Source organism: Mycteria americana, chromosome 17 (genome assembly GCF_035582795.1).
Source record: "Mycteria americana isolate JAX WOST 10 ecotype Jacksonville Zoo and Gardens chromosome 17, USCA_MyAme_1.0, whole genome shotgun sequence".
NCBI lineage: Eukaryota > Metazoa > Chordata > Aves > Ciconiiformes > Ciconiidae > Mycteria > Mycteria americana.
Window position 1 is genome coordinate 7,157,939 of NC_134381.1, and position 17,572 is coordinate 7,175,510.

A 17,572-nucleotide genomic window follows, 5' to 3' on the forward strand; every position below is an offset into this window, starting at 1 on the left:
GTTACAGTTCCCATCATGTCCAAGAGGCCATGAAGGCAAACCCAGACAATAATGGAGCTCAGTTCTCACTTACATCCTACTGAAACATGCACATGCTATGCCACCGCAGAGTGAGATTTTAGTGCAGAGTTTCCTACTTTTCTCCAGACAGAATGCTGATGACTAAAGGAAAGGAAATCCTACACCTCTTTAGAAATGGGCTCAGACAAAGGAAGAAAAGGGGAGTAACAAAAATTCTATTACAGTAGCTGTTAACACTCCAACACCTCTCAGAAGAACGTGTGTTGGTGAAGATACAACCCAAGACAACAGACAGGAGCCCACAGATACTGGGCTAATCACAACCAAAAGGTAAAAAGAAAATCAGGCCACTGTCTAGTAATATCATCTAGTAATGTCATGCTAAATTAAGAGATACTTACCTTGAGGATCCACCTCCTTCGCAATCTTCAGGGCATCCGAATTGGCCAAATCAGAGTTGGCTGGGGATACTGCCAGGATGAGGCAATTCTCTTTGGTGACAAACTGCATGAGCATATCTCGGATCTGAAACTCGATGTCGGGGGGCTGGTCCCCTACTGGGACTTTTGTCATACCGGGTAGATCCACCAAGGTCAGGTTCAGGACTAGACACAGGAAACAGGAGATGGCACAAGGGAGTGTTGAGGTAGGAATGTTCTGGTCTATGAGGAGTACCTGTAGCTTTATTGCCTTCAATATATAATAGGCACAACAGATGCACACGCAGAAGCACACAGAGCCTTCTAGTTCCTTTTTGTTATTGCTTAGTAAGAACTAGTTGCTAGTTGTTACTAGTCATGATTGTCAATTATCTCATTACCCTTCCCTTTAAAATCACTTGTTTTCACACTGATCGGGGAAACTGTGCCCTCAAAGTCCTTCCACATATGCTACACTGAAGGGGAAGGGATGGCGGTACATTTTTTTCACTTCATAACAAAGACTAGAGAGTCAGAAGAGTTGGTTCCACTCATTAAGAGTAGTCCCTGGTATTGAAGGGCTCAGTCCTGCCATCCTCATTCAAGGGATGCTCCTGTCAAAGTCAGCTGGACCTTCTCCTGAAGGACTACAACATGCAGCCCTATAACTGTTTAATTGTCTTGCTAAGAAAAAATAAAAACTAAAAATCAAGCACAAGTTCTACCCAGCCAAATACTATGTAGCACTGAGCTGCTGCTTTCCAAAAAATGCCCATGCAGCAGTTCACATTCAAAGAGCTAGCAAATTTCAGACCATGTCACTCTCTTGTTTAAGCAGAATTCTTCCACTGAGATGAGCAGCATATGACATAGGCACTATCCAGAGAACTATACAAAGCATGTATTTACATGCAAACAGAAGGCAAGTGCTCTTCAGGGAAGCCACTCTCCCCATCGATTTTTTGTTGTTGTTGTTCCATTTATTTTCCCAGTAAAGCAGTATCAGAACACAGGGAGAGACAGCAGCTCTTCACTGTAAGGCCCATACTGATGGAAAGGAAGAAGGAACAAGTTTCTGCACAGACATCAGTTGTTTCAAGGAGAAGTTCTGCTAGCAGTCAGATACTTCAGCTGGCAGACAAACCCAATTTAGCAGTATGGCTAAGGCTGGCAGTTTGATACGGCACAACCCAGGCACACGGAAATTAAAGTCAAAACCAAGTGCACTCGCCATTTTGTCTCTGTTCTTTCTGTCTTTAATTCATGACAAAGCAACAACCTGCCTCACCTATCTCCTGACTCAGATGCTGCATTAGGACTCACCATGGGGAGAGTAGACTCGAAGATTGATGGGCACTGGGGAAATCCCTTTGTTGGAGCCAGTAACACGATCCGTTTCAGCCTCAATCTCCAAACGGACCTCCTCAAAATCAGTGAATTTCTTTCCTTTGCAGTGTAGGAACTCACCATATTCTATTTAAGCAGAAGCAGAGTGTCAGAAATAGTCACTAAAATCAGAAAAACACTCAAAGCGTAATGAAAACATCATGTCCTGAAGCAAAACAAAACAAAAAACAGTTGAAGGGATGAAGTCTGGCAACAGCCTTTCCCACTAGGACCTGGCAGGTTGGCATAGAAGTTACTGCTGTCATACTATCTGATCAATGTCTGAGAGAATTCAGTTGAGCCCAACATCTTCACAATCCACCTTTTGTCTCAGAAGAGGTGGCATCCTCACTTCTTGTCATTCAAGTAATAATCCAAGACTTTCTCTGTTGATACTAAGCAAACTTCGTATGCACCTGCCTGCAGCAGTGGTGACTTCCACAGCTACACTGAGAGAATACCTTGGTACTCTGGAGAACTTGGACTAGCTCTGTATTAAAATGCTGGAGGTAAATAACAGTTTCATTATGTAATGAGAACAGACTCAAAAGAGTATCAAGAGAGCAAGAAAACTTCTCTTGACATCATTTGAATTGGCTGGTAGTTGAGGTTTTTCGTGTGTCAGTCCTTGAATAGGCTAACCAATCCAAGAACCCTCTGTTTCAATTTTAAAAGCCTCCTAAAGTCAAATTGTCTCCTTACTGTAGGCAAGAGGACTGCCATGGATAGGTCAAGTTCACTTCACAAGAGAGGAAGAGTACCTTGAAACAGTCACTTGCCAATTCCTGGATGACATCTTAACTTACATTAAGGGGAACTGTAATGAAAATATCCTGCAAGTAAGTAGCAAAACCAGCAAACTGCCCAGAAGACCAGCTACAGAACTCTGTAGTCTTTCTTCTTCAGATGCTAGTGTTCTCACACTGGGTTTTCAGTACATTAAATCATCTTGCCCCCTTATTTCAGTAGATTATCAGCAGGGTCATCTGGCTTTTAGGTCTTACCCACTCATAAGAGTCACAGATGCACAGGCAAAGGAAAATTGTGGTAAGAGTATGCATGGAGCCTTGCCTAATAAATTAAAACAAAATAACTGAGAAGCATTTTGCTTCTGAACACTTACTGCATCAGATGTTAAACAGGTAGAACTGAAAACCAGCTGCAGGTCATTTTTACTGGGGAAAATTCTTACTTATTTTTTCCACACTGAGCAGTGCCACTGATGAAATAAGACCTTTCTTGACTAAGACAGCGATCCAGCTGGACACACAGGGAAGGTAGCTCACATACCTGTGCTGGAGTTTACCAGCTGTAGGACCAGCGGGCGTCTGGTTACAATGCCAGATCCACGTGGCAGAAAGTCCCTGAAATGAAACAGGAAGTTTCAGATGAGTGAATGATTGTTTCCTTCCCTTTTCACAGCTTTTTGGCTTCTATAAGCATTCATGGATTCTAACAGGGAGTCTCGGCCATGGGCACAAAAAAGTTTAAGGCACTAAAAACCAAGGGCTCTTCCTCAAGGAGGGTAAGAGCTTGTTGTTCTGAAGAAGCCTATACTCACAGCACATTCCCTCTAATCCCCTCTGTAACAGCTACAGTTCCTTCAGCTCATGTTCCAAGCTAACTAACAAGCCCATTTAATACAGCTGTCTGTACTTTGGAAAAAAGTAATCTCTTTCATCAGAAAGAAAAGAGAAGTTGAAGCAGAGCCCAAAAACTAGCGTGCCTCCTTTTTACAAAATACTATTACCCGAACTACAACAAAATCACTCACGCCCTGCACTTCAGGGCTTGGGAGGACACCACATTGTTCCAGCGTGCAAACACTGTATGATACATCTGAAAGAATAAACAGCAGCCAAAGGCTTGCTCCAGCCAGGGTTTCTCCTGGCTAACCACTCAAGACAAATATTGCCAAGGCAAATGCAGCAGCAGCTTCCTTCTATATTCACAAGAATCCTGAATTTTTGTGAACTTCAAATTATTTCAAAGGAAGTAAGCCTTTCACTATCCTTCTCCAAATGCTGACTTCGCAGCCACAGCCCAAAAGTTCTCTTTTGCTTTTTCCAAATCCAAGTGCTTTGAGCAAAGTTAGGTATGCTCATTGCATCTGCCGATGACCTTGCTAGTTTGTGGCCTGGTTTTCAAGTAGTCAGCTGTTCACACAGCTCCTCAAGAGCCACTGAGCATTTCTGAAAATATTATCGTTTGCTTCCTGGCCTAGTGGGAGAAGCATCACTTCAAAACATGGTTCCTACAGCATGAACATAGCCTTCTTTGTTAAAAGAAGCCCAACCTACATTACTTGGATTCTGGCACACAATTCTCCCTCCCTTGACAGCTGTGGCAATGAATAATTCTGCTAATTCAGTAGTGATTCTAACTACTCTGGTGAATGAGAAATCCAGGGCCCTCCATTTTTACTATCTTGCTCTTAGTCCTGCATGAGCTTAACACTGACAAAGGAAGTGAAGATGAGGAATGAGCTTTTGTTTTAACACATCAGACAAGGACTTGAGCGGTTTTGTTTCAGCTCCTGGTTTGACCACTGACTTCCTATGTAATCCTATGCAAGTTCTTCTACTTCTCTGTATTCTTCTTTCCTCAGCTACAAGAGTAATTCCCCGTCTGTGGGCTGTCAGAATAACTTGATAATATTAAAAACTGCAAAGTAGTTTCAAGTGAAGGGACAGTAAGGAGGCATCCTACAATCTCTAACACCTCAAATAAAAATATCTCCTGTAAGTTACTAAGTCTGGAGTAATAGGACCTCTGGTACAACTCTACCAGTTACTACCCCAAGTCTACGTGGCCGGATAGGATCCACCCAAGAGTACCGAGGGAGCTGGCAGAACTGCTCACCAAGCCACTTTCAATCCTTTATCAGCAGTCCTGGCTCACCAGGAAGGTCCCAGTTGACTGAAGGTTAGCAAGTGTGATGCTTATCTACAAGAAGGGCCAGAAGGAAGATCCAGGGAACTACAGGCCTGTCAGTCTGACCTTGGTGCCAGGGAAGGTTATGGAGCAGATCATCTTGAGTGCCATCACATGGCACATACAGGATGACCAGGTGATCAGGCCCAGTCAGCACAGGTTTATGAAAGGCAGGTCCTGCTTGACCAACCTGATCTCCTTCTATGACAAGGTGACCCGCCTAATGGATGAGGGAAAGGCTGTGGATGTTGTCTACCTGGACTTTAGTAAAGCCTTTGACACTGTTTCCCACAGCATTCTCCTGAAGAAACTGGCTGCTCATGGCTTGGACAGGTGTACTCTTCACTGGGTAAAAAAATCTGGCTGGATGGCCGGGCCCAAAGAGTGGTGGTGAATGGAGTTAAATCCAGTTGGCAGCCGGTCACAAATGGTGTTCCCCAGGGCTCAGTATTGGGGCAGGTTCTGTTTAATAACTTTATCAGTGATCTGGATGAGGGGATAGAGTGCACCCTCAGTCAGTTTGCAGATGACACCAAGTTGGGCAGGAGTGTTGATCTGCTGAGGGAAGGAAGCTCTACAGAGGGATCTGGATCGATGGGCTGAGGACAACCGTATGAGGTTCAACAAGGCTCAGTGCAAGGTCCTGTACTTGGGCCACAACAACCCCATGCAATGCTACAGGCTTGGGGAAGAGTGGCTGGAAAGCTGCCCATCAGAGAAAGACCTGGGGGTACTGGTTGACAGACAGCTGAATATGAGCCAGCAGTGTGCCCAGGTGGCCAAGAAAGCCAATGGCATCCTGGCTTGTATCAGAAATAGTGTGGCCAGCAGGACTAGGGCAGTGATCGTGCCCCTGTACTCAGCACTGCTGAGGCCGCACCTCGAATACTGTGTTCAGTTTTGGGCCCCTCACTACAAGAGGGACATTGAGGGGCTGGAGCGTGTCCAGAGAAGGGCAATGAAGCTGGGGAAGGGTTTGGAGCACAAGTCTGATGGGGAGTGGCTGAGGGAACTGGGGTTGTTTAGCCTGGAGAAAAGGAGGCTGAGGGGAGACCTCATCGCTCTCTACAACTGCCTGAAAGGAGGGTGTAGAGAGGTGGGGGTCAGTCTCCCAAGTAACAAGCAATAGGACAAGAGGAAATTGCCTCAAATTGCACCAGGACATTGGAGTTTAGATTGGATATTAGGAAAAATTTTTTTACTGAAAGGGTTATCAAGCATTGGAACAGGCTGCCCAGGGAAGCAGTTGAGTCATCATCCCTGGAGGTATTTAAAAGACATGTACATGTGGTGCTTAGGGACATGGTTTAGTGGTGGACTTGGCAGTGCTAGGTTAACAGTTGGACTTGATAATCTTAAAGGTCTTTTGCAACCTAAACAATTCTATGATTCTAATAAGACCGTAACCCATTCTCATTATTTCAGACTTTTCAGAAGTATATAGAGTTAAACAGGGTTTGTCTTTCATTTGTTTTTCAAATAATACAGCTCTAGTTTTTCCATTCCAGTGGGATTAACCCTGGAATGTTTGAGGCATTGCATCATGCTAGCAGCTTTCTGCTGTCTCAGCTCCATTCCTATAGATGTCTGTGGTCAATTTGTGAAAAACTCCTACCCTAGCATCAGTTTTTAGCATAACAAATCCATCTCAGCTGCAATGACTTATTTTGAACTTACTGTACCTGAGAAAAAGGTATCCTATTACTATAGATTCCCTTTCTAGCACACTGAAACACTATTCTAGTTATTGATCTCCAACTTACAGTATCAAATCCTGCTTTACTGTAGGAAAAGCACCACTTGCATTTACAAGAATGAGCCCTCAGGAATTAAGATTCCACTCATGTTGTGCTCCATGTTTTCCTGAAGCTTTCTGCTTTGGCCAAGATCCTGATTTCTCTGCTGTCCTTGTCACAGCTACAAAGGCAAAAACTCAGGACAAGGGTAGATGGAAAACCTACATGGCATCTGGGTTCCAGCATTATAAAAAAAAAATCCAGTTTATTGTGTTAACTGAGTAACTCCCAGGCTATTCCAAGGAAAAAACACTAAGTCTTCATAGAAGACAAGATGACAAATCCATTAGCCAAATCTAGTCACCTAAATCAACAATCTCAGTACTGCTTTAATTCTGAGTGAAAATAGGTGCAATCTGATCCCCAATATCAGAAAATGAATGTGTGTTCTTATCCACAAACTATTGGGGGGTACATGCAGTTCAGCTTTTAAGTTTTCTCTATACTTGACTCCTATCAGGAGTCACAGCCAAAAAGCTTTATTAAAAAAAACAATTGATGCAGTATCACCCCATTGTATCTATATTATTTCCTATTCTTTTATTCACCTTCTTTCTCTCTACAGTCTCTTGGACAAACTCCTTTCTCCTTCTGCTCCAGCTAAGCCTTTCAAATCATAGACACTTATAAAGCATGCGTTAGTAAATTTTGCAGCAAGCTGGCTGGGAGCCAAGGAAAAGGCCATGTACAGGAGTCTTGCCTGCCCTCTTGCAGTAGGCATAATAAATTGCTTCTGTAAATAAACTACAACAACAGAGCATGTGTGGTATGGACAACATGTCCAGCCCAGGTTTTGACTCCACTTAGGAGCCAGAGGAAAGATCTACACACACACAGACCCCTATTGCTCTAGAAAGAGGAGCACAAAGTGATGAAGTGAAGTCAGAATCAGGGAAGTGATACATGAGATAAGAACAACCACATGCCAGGTGACTTGGGCATACAAGAGCAGAAGGGTTAGATAAACTGGCTTATTCGATTCCAGCACAGATGTACAGTAGTGAGGCAGGGGGGGGAGTAGAAAGATGGAGTAACTCTTCAGAGATAACATGCTGTAAGGCTGGAACAACGAGGGCAGCAGGGATTCCACTTGTAAGACAAGGCAGCCTCTAGCATGACATCAAAAGCAGACTCATTATATACATCACAATACAAGACTTGGTGCCTGAAATACCTTATTCAATTAGGTTGAGAGCACCAACCCCATTTTCCTCCTTCACTTTGTATCTTAAGAACTGAAAATTACTTTTTTGTTGTTTTGTTTGTAGTAGGCAGGAGTGGCATGACAACATTTGATTTCCTATGCTTTTAAGCAGGAATACCACACTGTGCCACTTCTTCAGGCTAGGCTTCATCCAGAAAACACAGCAAAGTAGCAGTTAAAACAGACAGAGAAGCTGTATTCAGGGAATATAAATACTTAATTTGCTTGTAACTTTTTGCTTAGCTATTGACTCAAAATTCTTTATCAAGTTATTGAGGTATCAAGTTCTAGTAATGCAGTTCCAAGCATTTTATCAGAGTTGGAAAACTAGGCTCAGATCAGCTGCATTCCCCAAACCATCAGTTATTGGAAGACTTATTTCTAAATATTTCACACTCATCTTTTATTAACTACTGTCAGAAGGAGAATATCAAGCTAGATACATTTTTGGTCTGACCAGTGATAGATCTCCTCTTCTAAACAATGACAACAAAAAGAACCAAGGATGCAAATCCTGATGGGTCTCAGGTTGAAAAAGTTCAGGCAGGGGAGTGACCTGAAAAGGCTTTTATTGTTATATTTTGCATTGCTCACTTCTGAAGTACTTACACATGTTCTCGACTAGCTTCACAGCTACCTCAGGGCAAAGGCAATCACATCATCCCTTCCAGTCTTATTTCTATTTTCGTATGCAGAGCTGCATTAAAGTACAGATTTGGGCTGAAAGCTGCATTAGTAATGCAATAGTAAAAATAAATATTTGAGGGATGGAAAATAATCTAGCAGTTACTGTAGAACAACATTCTAACAAAATCCAAACATGTCAGAAACATATTAAGGCAATCTTGGTGTCATGCAACAACACATTTATATTCAGGGCACTGGAGACTTGGGATTTCCCTACTAGTTTTTTTAAATTAAAGCCAGACACTCTATATGAAAAACCTCCATGCATTAGGTATCTTGGAATCCTACAGAATAAAAAGGTGCTATTAATGATACAAAAAGCACATTTGCTCCATAAACAAATTTCAGAGTTCATTTAATGACTTGTACGGTACAGAGGATTAGAAGTTAAAGGTGACATGGACCAAAGACATTTCCCCATTTCGCCCTAGACTATTTCTAAGACACAAGAGATCGACAAACTGTTTGTAGCATTCAACATATATTGTATCGAAAGGGAAGAAAACATTGATAGATGCAGTCAAAAAAAGTAGGACAGATACCCATATGAAAAGTTTGGGACTTTCTGAAGAGGCACGCATTGAAACTTTCAGACACGTTGCTTACATTTATTCATTGCTACTACATTGAAGAAAGTGTGACTGTCTCCATTAAAAGAAGAAACTTGTATGAGCTGGTTTTCTGCAGTAGGGCCACATTTGTTCCTAGAGAACACAATTTCCTAGTCAAAAAAATACTTGTGTACTCCTTTGGTCAAACAATTGATCTCAATCTGATGTTTTCTTGTCAAACAAGAGATGACAACTAGATCTTTGGAGGAGGAACTAGTCTTCCAGCATCTCAGTGATCATTACAGGCATATTGTGCCTAGTTCACCTGCTTGGTTAGAATAAATGCTCTCAAACCTGACAAACACAAGAGAAAAGCAACTGCATGACCAAATCTGTCCCTTTGTGCTTTGCTAGAAGTGGATTAGCTTACTGTTTTAGGTTTGTGCTCTGAGGCTTAGAGATTCCCTGTAACAGTTACAGTGATATTTAATTCCAGCAATATAGCTGCAGCTAACTCGCCCATGATCTTGTAGCTGGGCCATTCTGTAGTGGCAACCATATCTTCCTAACAGTGAAGGAAGGTAACATACTAATGGCACCCCTACATATTGGCTCAGACTGCAACTGCTTCTCAACAGATACTCTTCCACTGCAAGCATGAGCATTGTGCATTCCCTCCTTCCATCAAATTCAAGTGGAACAGCACCTCTTCCAGCCATCTCCTTTGCACTGCATATAGACACTGTCTACTTTTTTGCAGCTCATCACTAATAACAGAGGCCCCCTGAGGTTTGTCAAAAGATCATTATGTAGTACCAGCCAAGAAATTTAATTTCAGCTATAAACTCCTCTCCATGAGACTGCATTAATGCAGATCTTCAGACACAGACCCAACAGAAACACTTTTTGCTCATATGTTCTAGAAACCTAAATATGGTTGGACAAGAAGGTTTACTGCATTTTTTACGAGCCCAGCTCTCAACCCAGCAAGAACTCAATTTCAGAACAGAAAGATATGTAGAAAATACACACATAGGGAAACCCAAGAACATCTGTCAGTCCACAGGACACGCAGCTAGGACTCCTGGACTATAAAATTAATTTTGCCCCTGGTTTATTGAGCCTCATGAACAAGTTACTCTTTGTACCGCAGAATTAAAGCAGTTTTGCACCTTCTCCATCCACAGGTAATCTGTATTTCTGAAAGGACTTTGAGTCAAAGCTTTTTCATGCATGATTTTAGTCATCACTGAAGTTGCAACAAAAGTCATCAGCAGTCAACAACAGAACCGAGTCCATGGTACTGTCTCTTGTTCTAAATGGAAGACAGACCAAATGCTTCTACCACCACTTACTTTCCCTCCCAGCAGGGAAGCTGGAAGGCTTGCAAAGTTGTTTGTAGAGGGCTTTGAAATACGAATCTAGGCCTAGTCTAGAGATACCAATACAGCATCCTTGCAGTTTATTGTTTGTCAGTCCTTTGAGATTCTTGGATTAGAAGGCACTAGAGAAGGTAAAGTCTCAATTAAAAAGCCAAAACAGCAGCTTATGAAGACATAAAAGTAGTTCCAAGGAACAGAAGAGCAAACACTACCATGTGATTATTTAATTTCAATTTGATTTCTTATTAAACATCTACAGACAAATAGGGTATTAAGGGATGTGATTAATCCCCAGTTTGGATTATATTACTTCCAGAAAATTAAGATTCACACAGCCTCCATAATTTCACATGGCTGTTTCTGTTTTTTAAATCCAGTATTTGTATTTCCTGTGTTCTGGTGGTCCCCAGGGACAGCAACTCAATCAGAACTGCACTACACAAAGCACTGTGCCAATGCACAGCAAGAAGTACAGTTCCTGCCCCTACGGATTTTACTATCTGGTTACGCAGTTCAGACCTGCTCCTTCAAACTACCTTCATTTCATCTGTCAAGCCTCAGAGTTGATCATTCATCATTCACACACATCCAGATCAAGAGTTCTTCATTAGTTCACCATGGCACAACGCATTACAAGAATCCCAAGACAATCTAGGGGTATCAGTACCTTTGACATATGACTCTTCTGATCATTGCACTGAATGGCAACATTCACATCTTCATATAGGCTGCATTCTATGAACAGCTTATTTTTTATAAGATATTTATATCTCTAAACAGCACTTCATCTCACAACACATCAGCTATGTTTTCAAACATATTCTTACTCTAGCATGTGTCTCAAATGAATCCCTAAAACACAGGCTGACACCTATGCAACACATTAGCAAGGCTAAAAATATTTATTTTTAATCTTGTTGACTGTTAAAACAAACACCTCAGAAATGGTAGTAGCTTTCCACTTTTTAGAGACTAACTCAAGCTCCTTCTTAACAGACATCATCTAGTTCTACCAGAAGGTAGAAGCCTGATGCAGGAACTGCCCTTGAGAGCACCTTCTTGGTCTGATCCCTCAAGTGACATGCAAGTACATTCACAAGCAGTTCTGTAATTCAGACATGGGGCAAGAACAAGGACAAATTTGTTCTTTCGTCTGCCACCCAGTAGGTTAACCAAAGGTCTGTATTACAGATTTAGACTTTCCTTTTCTGCTTTGTGGCCTCTATGAGCTCTTATCTTCCCTGAACTGAAGTGCTTCTCAAACAAAAAGCCCGACAGGCCAACATGAACGGCAAGCATTTAAAAGCAAGTGCCTTATGAACAAAAGCACCCATCAACCTGCTATTCTAACTGTTTTTCTCTGCCCTTAGCTTTCATCTTCCTTTTGTGCTGTATCATGTGAACTTAGACACCAGTGCTACAGACTCATAATCACATGGTAAGTCTCATTCCTAGGTAGCCACATTTTTTTCCATTAAGGTTAGCACTTTTAGACTCAGAGAAGTTTAAGCCAATGGATGTGTGTTATTTATCTGCCAATCTCCACAGCGCAACAGTGCACCTAGCCTTGACCCACTGTAAAAGAGAGCAATTTCACAAGCACTTGATATAACATCATGTCTCAGTGTGTAATTGGTACTGGTCACACAATGGATACATATAGAAATAAAGATCTATTGTAAGTATACCACATTCCAGCATACTGGCAATATTATTGTGCACAATGATTCATTATTCAAGAATACAATTGTGAAAAATAAAGACAGGCAATAGTTCATGAGTGTCATCATAATATACATGTTAGCAGAAACAAAAAAATTAAAGAGAAGGCTTCCCACTGCCTTGTACCTTGGGTTCCTATTTACAGTAGGGCAAAGGGAGGTTAACACTATTATGCTGACTTGGAACACTTACAATTGCTTTAAGTAGTTCTGGCACTCGAACAGCATCTCCAACACCTAGCCATTTCTCCAGCTCTCCAGATCAGCAGCCAACAAGGGCCAGCAGACCTCTTTTCAAGTTTGGGAGTTTGCTGTACTTAAGCTGAGTTCCCGGAGACTGCCTTACAAACTTCACAGGTGCTCCCCAAGCAGTGCAAAGTACAAATGCTCGTATAAGCTGGACCCATTTATAGCATACTACTGGATAATTTGCAAACAAGAGTCAGAGGGGATAGATAATGAACTAGAAAGTAACTTCTGAAGTTTGCACCTTCTCTTATTCCCTTGTCTGCCTTGAGTTCTTCTATTCCTTTGCACAGCATTGCAGTTGATACCAGCACAGGCCCCCAGCAAGTGTGAGGGGTATTCTGTCTGAGATGCCTTTATTAAGGTTTTACATAGAGACTGAAGCACTGTGGTCTTCAAACATGAAAGGACAGCAACTATGCTAATTCACTGTAAGAAAAAAAAAAATAAGCGTATAAATAGGTTGTATTACATGTTCACACACACATCCTGCTCCAAACCTGACGTTATGATTCCCACCACAAGAATCACCTTTGTTTTGTTTCCTCTGCCCCTTTTATAACACAGGATGCCTAGTGTTCTGGAGCTCTCCTGCATCTTTTTCCCATGCTGTGCTCTCACTTTATGCAAAGTAAGAAAAAAGTAGTGTATTCACAGAGTTAACATACGAAGTAAATAAAGCCACATAAGGAACCTACATTTACTGCAAAAGGCAGCATTTCAAAAGCCATAATGACCCCACATCACAGGCTTTGCCAAAAAAGACAGGAAACCTTTCAGGAGACTGCCCCCTCCAAGGGAATCCACCTCCATAGAAAACTGCATGGCTGGCTGTTTGAAAGCCTACATACAGTAAGTTTGGTGAGTCAAATCCAGTTCCTTGTGAACAAGCATAATGATGGCGTTTGTTTCACTGACATTTGGGACTAAAAGATGTGCCATGGAGAGACAGCAGCTGAATGAGCTTCCATCTCAGCCATAGGACTTGTCTTCTCATCATGGGACACAGCACAATTACTTGGTCACTGATCTAGATACAGAGGTGACAGTCTCCAGTACTGTCCCCTCTGTCACCTTCTTGGTAATTTTTGGTAGAGTATAGATCTTCTCTTCCCTACAGAAGAGGATACAGCCTTTTGTTACTGAAATGTATTGTCATATTTATGTGCTCTTGTTGGTCTCTGGGAGGACCCCCATGCCTTGAACATCAAAATTATTAATCAATGTGTTTCCCCCATTCAGAACACATATGTTGAGTCAAGTGTGGGCTGAGAGGGCTCAGACAACTAGAGAGGGGATAGGCCCTGTGCAATGTTCTCTCATCACTGATATTTCAGCTGCAGTGGCCATGTTCAGACTTCAGCCTACAGCCCCTTTATAAACACTGCTAAAGCAAAAAGGAAAGTGCACAGCAATTTTTACATGAACACTTGCTTAGGAACAGCTCTCTCCCCTACCCCCCCGCCCAGAGCACACTAAATCTCTTCCAGAGTGCACTAAATTCTGCTTTTCTGGCTTATCTCTGACTGCACACTCTGGTTCCCAAGAGTCATTGCCTTTCTTATCCACCCTTTCCACATCTCTCTTCCCTGTATCTCACTCAGCCCTTCTCCCACACATACCTCTGTGCAGGTCTCGAAGCAGTGGGATACAGTAAAAAGTTTTTCTATTGTTTATTTTTATTTGAATCCTTTGGGCTGATTTTTGTTTCACACTCCACTTGCTTCAGGGTACACCAAAATCTGGAAGACAGCTGTATGCATTATGCCAAGTCATGGCTGTGCACCAGAGCCTCTGTGCAAAGTTAATCTGATGCAGAACTACAGAGCTTCATGGCTGTACTGCTTCCACAGGGCAAGAGACATCCAAGGAGGTCAGAAGTGTTCTTACACTTTAGGTATTACACTTTTATTCAACAGCCTGGGGGCCTGCCAGCCCACAGAGTGAACTGGCACAGCCAAGAGTTTGCCCCCTCCAGGGATTTCTGCTGCTGTATGTCTACAGTAATTCCGAGGAAGCCAGTATACCCTGACTTTATGCTTGGTAGACCTTACAGCAGAATTCGGCCTGACTTTCGAGGTGCACTATATATATTTTTAGATGACCTGAAAGTAAGGCAGAGATGTCGCTACATTCTTCTGATGCACCCCTGCAAACTCATAACCAAGGGTTACCACATCCAGTCAACTCACTGGCTGTGTTACAAAGCATAAAGCAAGAATTTCTGATAGAGCTGTACTCCATCCCTAATTCAGTTTATGTAACATGTACTGAAGTCCCTCTATACAGTGAGGGGAGACAGAAACCAAGCAAATGGAATTTCTCTCCATTAGATAAGTTTACACAGCTCCTGCGCTACATTTGTAGGAGAGGAAGACGAGAACAGACAAGGGGATACCTTGGGAAGAGGCTCAGGCACACACAGGCATTACCATTTTTGCCAGTTTTCCATGGTCTGTTTTCCTCATATCTAGAAATCTAAGCTTTCCCTCTCAGAGTCATAGGTGGGGCCTAGATGGGCAAGTACCTTTAGGACATGAGAGCCTGAAATAGAGAGGTGTTGGTCAGCGTCTTTTGAAGGATCAGCCCTAGAACCTTGCACAAGAGCACAGGGTCCATTCAAAACAGACTCAGTACTACAGACCACTAGGAATATATGAGTTTTAGTCAGTACTGTTCTTATTTGAACCTGTTGATCAAGGTTTATATTCATGCTTTGATTCCTTCTCTGGTATCACAAGATTCACTTTCTTTTTAGAAAAAAACATTTTAAAATCATCACCCCCAGTCACAGGACTTCAGGTGCTGGGACTTTCTGACCAAATATAACAGGACACACAATTTCATCAGCAAGCAACACCTGAAGCATGTCTGAAAGATCTCAGCTTCCCCCAGTCCTTGCAGACACCACAAATAGTTCTCAGCTCTTGCCTAGAAGAAAGTGTGCTAAAGTATGAGCACAGTTCATCACCTTAGCCATCCTAATTGAAAAGTCTGGGCAGGATACACAGTCACAGCTGCCTGTACTGTAATGCAGGCCTCCTTTCTGGCTATGAGTGACCAAGGTTAAATTCTTTGCTTTTAAGTGCCATGGAGGGGCTGTGACCCTGGGAATCCTGGCACACAACAATAGTGCCTTGTGTCACCCCTGCGGAGGAAGCCTGCAATGGGAGCAGATTGGATCCATGTGCTTCTCTCCCTAGTTGTGATCACTGACTAGATAGATAATCCCTTCCTGGGCTGCCACTCTACAATTGCAGTGTAGCAACCAATCCAATCTGAGAGCCAGAACCAAGCCCAGGGGGATAATTCCCCTCCTACTTCCCTACAACATGGTGAAATTACTTGTTTCCATAGAAACAAATCAGTTTGATGTCCACACAGTTCCTGCATCCCTCACTGCTGTGCATCAGCCCCAAGCTGCTGAGGCTGAGAGATTTTAAGCAAGTGTCTACAGCTATAGGTCAAGAGATTGCAGGAGAAACAAGAGGTACTCCTGGCATACAAACCTGACCATCTCACCCGAGATGTCATTTGCTTCAGTTCATTTCTGCTGTGGGAGAATTAATCAGGAATATCCTTCCCCTCCTCCATTTTGAGGGTTGACTTATCTGCCAGATCCCTCCCTGCTATCTTCCTGCAGATGGGTTAGCCCAGAATACGTGAGGATGTAGAACACAGACGGGAAAGGAAAACAGGGCACTCCAACACCTCAAGTGCACTTGTGAGTGAATTTCCTCTTTGTATTTTTGCAGGTAAAAACTGTAAAGGGATTTTCTTGTTTGGAACTCTGCATTTTACTGTGGAGGATTATTAGAGAGTGGTACAGCCTACAGTGCATTGCCTGATCTCAAAAAGTCACTGCCCATTATAGAAAATGCCGCATTGACTCTAGGCTGCAGCACTGGGGAAGAAGAGAGTCTTGAGAGAGTAGAAAATTGTAGCACTGCTGCTGTGCAGCTTCCTCTGGGATCTTTTGGGTAATAGAATATGAAGTCCTGGATCTTGCTTGCTGCCTTGGGATATTGAAGGTAAAGAATAAGACAGCACTGATTCTACGTGACAATATCAGGAACTCAAGGGAATAAGCAGGTGTATCCTGAATGGATGTGGCAGTAAGGATTACAGATTTGTGAAAAATGCAGCTTTGATTTCAAGAATTACATTCCCAGGAGAAAGAAAATAAGGCTGGTTTCACTCATTTAAAAAAACAAACATAACACCAGATCTGGGTAGCAATACCAGGATTCCAGGGAAAAGCAACCACAGCACTGGCTGGGTCCAAAGGCCTCCAGAGTCACAGGTATAAGAAATATTGCACTAACATGATGTATTCTCCACCCCAGAAGCTGTAAACCAGACCTTTCTGTCTGTCTTGCTGAATTTTCACCATCATAGCATGAAAGCAAGTTTTCCTTTCGCTCCCTCCAAAGCATATATACCCTGGCAAAAAAGTGTCATATGGATTTCATCTCCAGAATCTCCCTGCAACTTCCAGACAGTCTCCAAGAGGACAATACCAGGCATCAACACCACCCTAGAGCATCAAATTAGTCCAGTCCTGATGACAGTAGTGAAGAAACAGTTTTTTATGGCCATAAAAGTAAACCCATGACCCAGCATCTTTGCTTGTCTCTTTCTCAAGCCGCACTGATCTGTCATAATATTGCAGTAACACCGCTCTGCTTTGGCACAAACAAATCTACTGATAAATCTTGGCTTTGCCATAACAGAAGGGTTGCAGCCCTGAAAAACATGACCTGTACAGCACCTGCTACTTGAGCTGGGAGAAAACAAAAGGACAAGCTGTACACTAAAACTCTGGGACAGGAACAACTGATGGGAAAGCACAGCCACAATAACACACTAGGATTAATGCATGCTAAGACTGATGAACAACAGGCTGACCTTGCTATTGCCCACCAGCAGTGTCTTAATCTGTCCTAGCTGTCTGGAGTAAGGCTGCACCTGAATCTAGACTAAAGGCTGTCCAACAGTAAAGGCTCTCCTGTGTTCATGGACACCACTAGACTGTGCAGCAGTAACTAATATTCAAGCTATTTGTCACATGGAGACTCAGGATAAAAAGGGGTTTATCCCCCTTTCTTCCCTTGTATCCTTCAGAGGAGGAAACCAGGTACAACAGCAGACTCAAAGACACCAAACACTCATGGTAAGTATCATCTTGCATTTCTTGTCAAAACTCCACCACCTCTGGAGTCCTG

The 17,572-nt window shown here is 42.6% G+C and overlaps 1 protein-coding gene across 3 annotated transcripts in view; it reads right to left on the bottom strand.

The window, feature by feature from the left end:
- Nucleotides 1-17,572, bottom strand: part of DNM1 (dynamin 1) — a 72,549-nt gene that overhangs the window by 42,430 nt on the left and 12,547 nt on the right. For all 3 annotated transcript variants that reach the window (XM_075519733.1, XM_075519732.1, XM_075519730.1), the window contains exons 2-4: nt 3,117-3,190; nt 1,764-1,913; nt 423-626 (exon numbers count right to left, since the gene is read on the bottom strand). In XM_075519733.1, the coding sequence (XP_075375848.1) occupies nt 423-626; nt 1,764-1,913; nt 3,117-3,190 (428 nt within the window). The remainder of the gene's footprint in view (nt 1-422; nt 627-1,763; nt 1,914-3,116; nt 3,191-17,572) is intronic.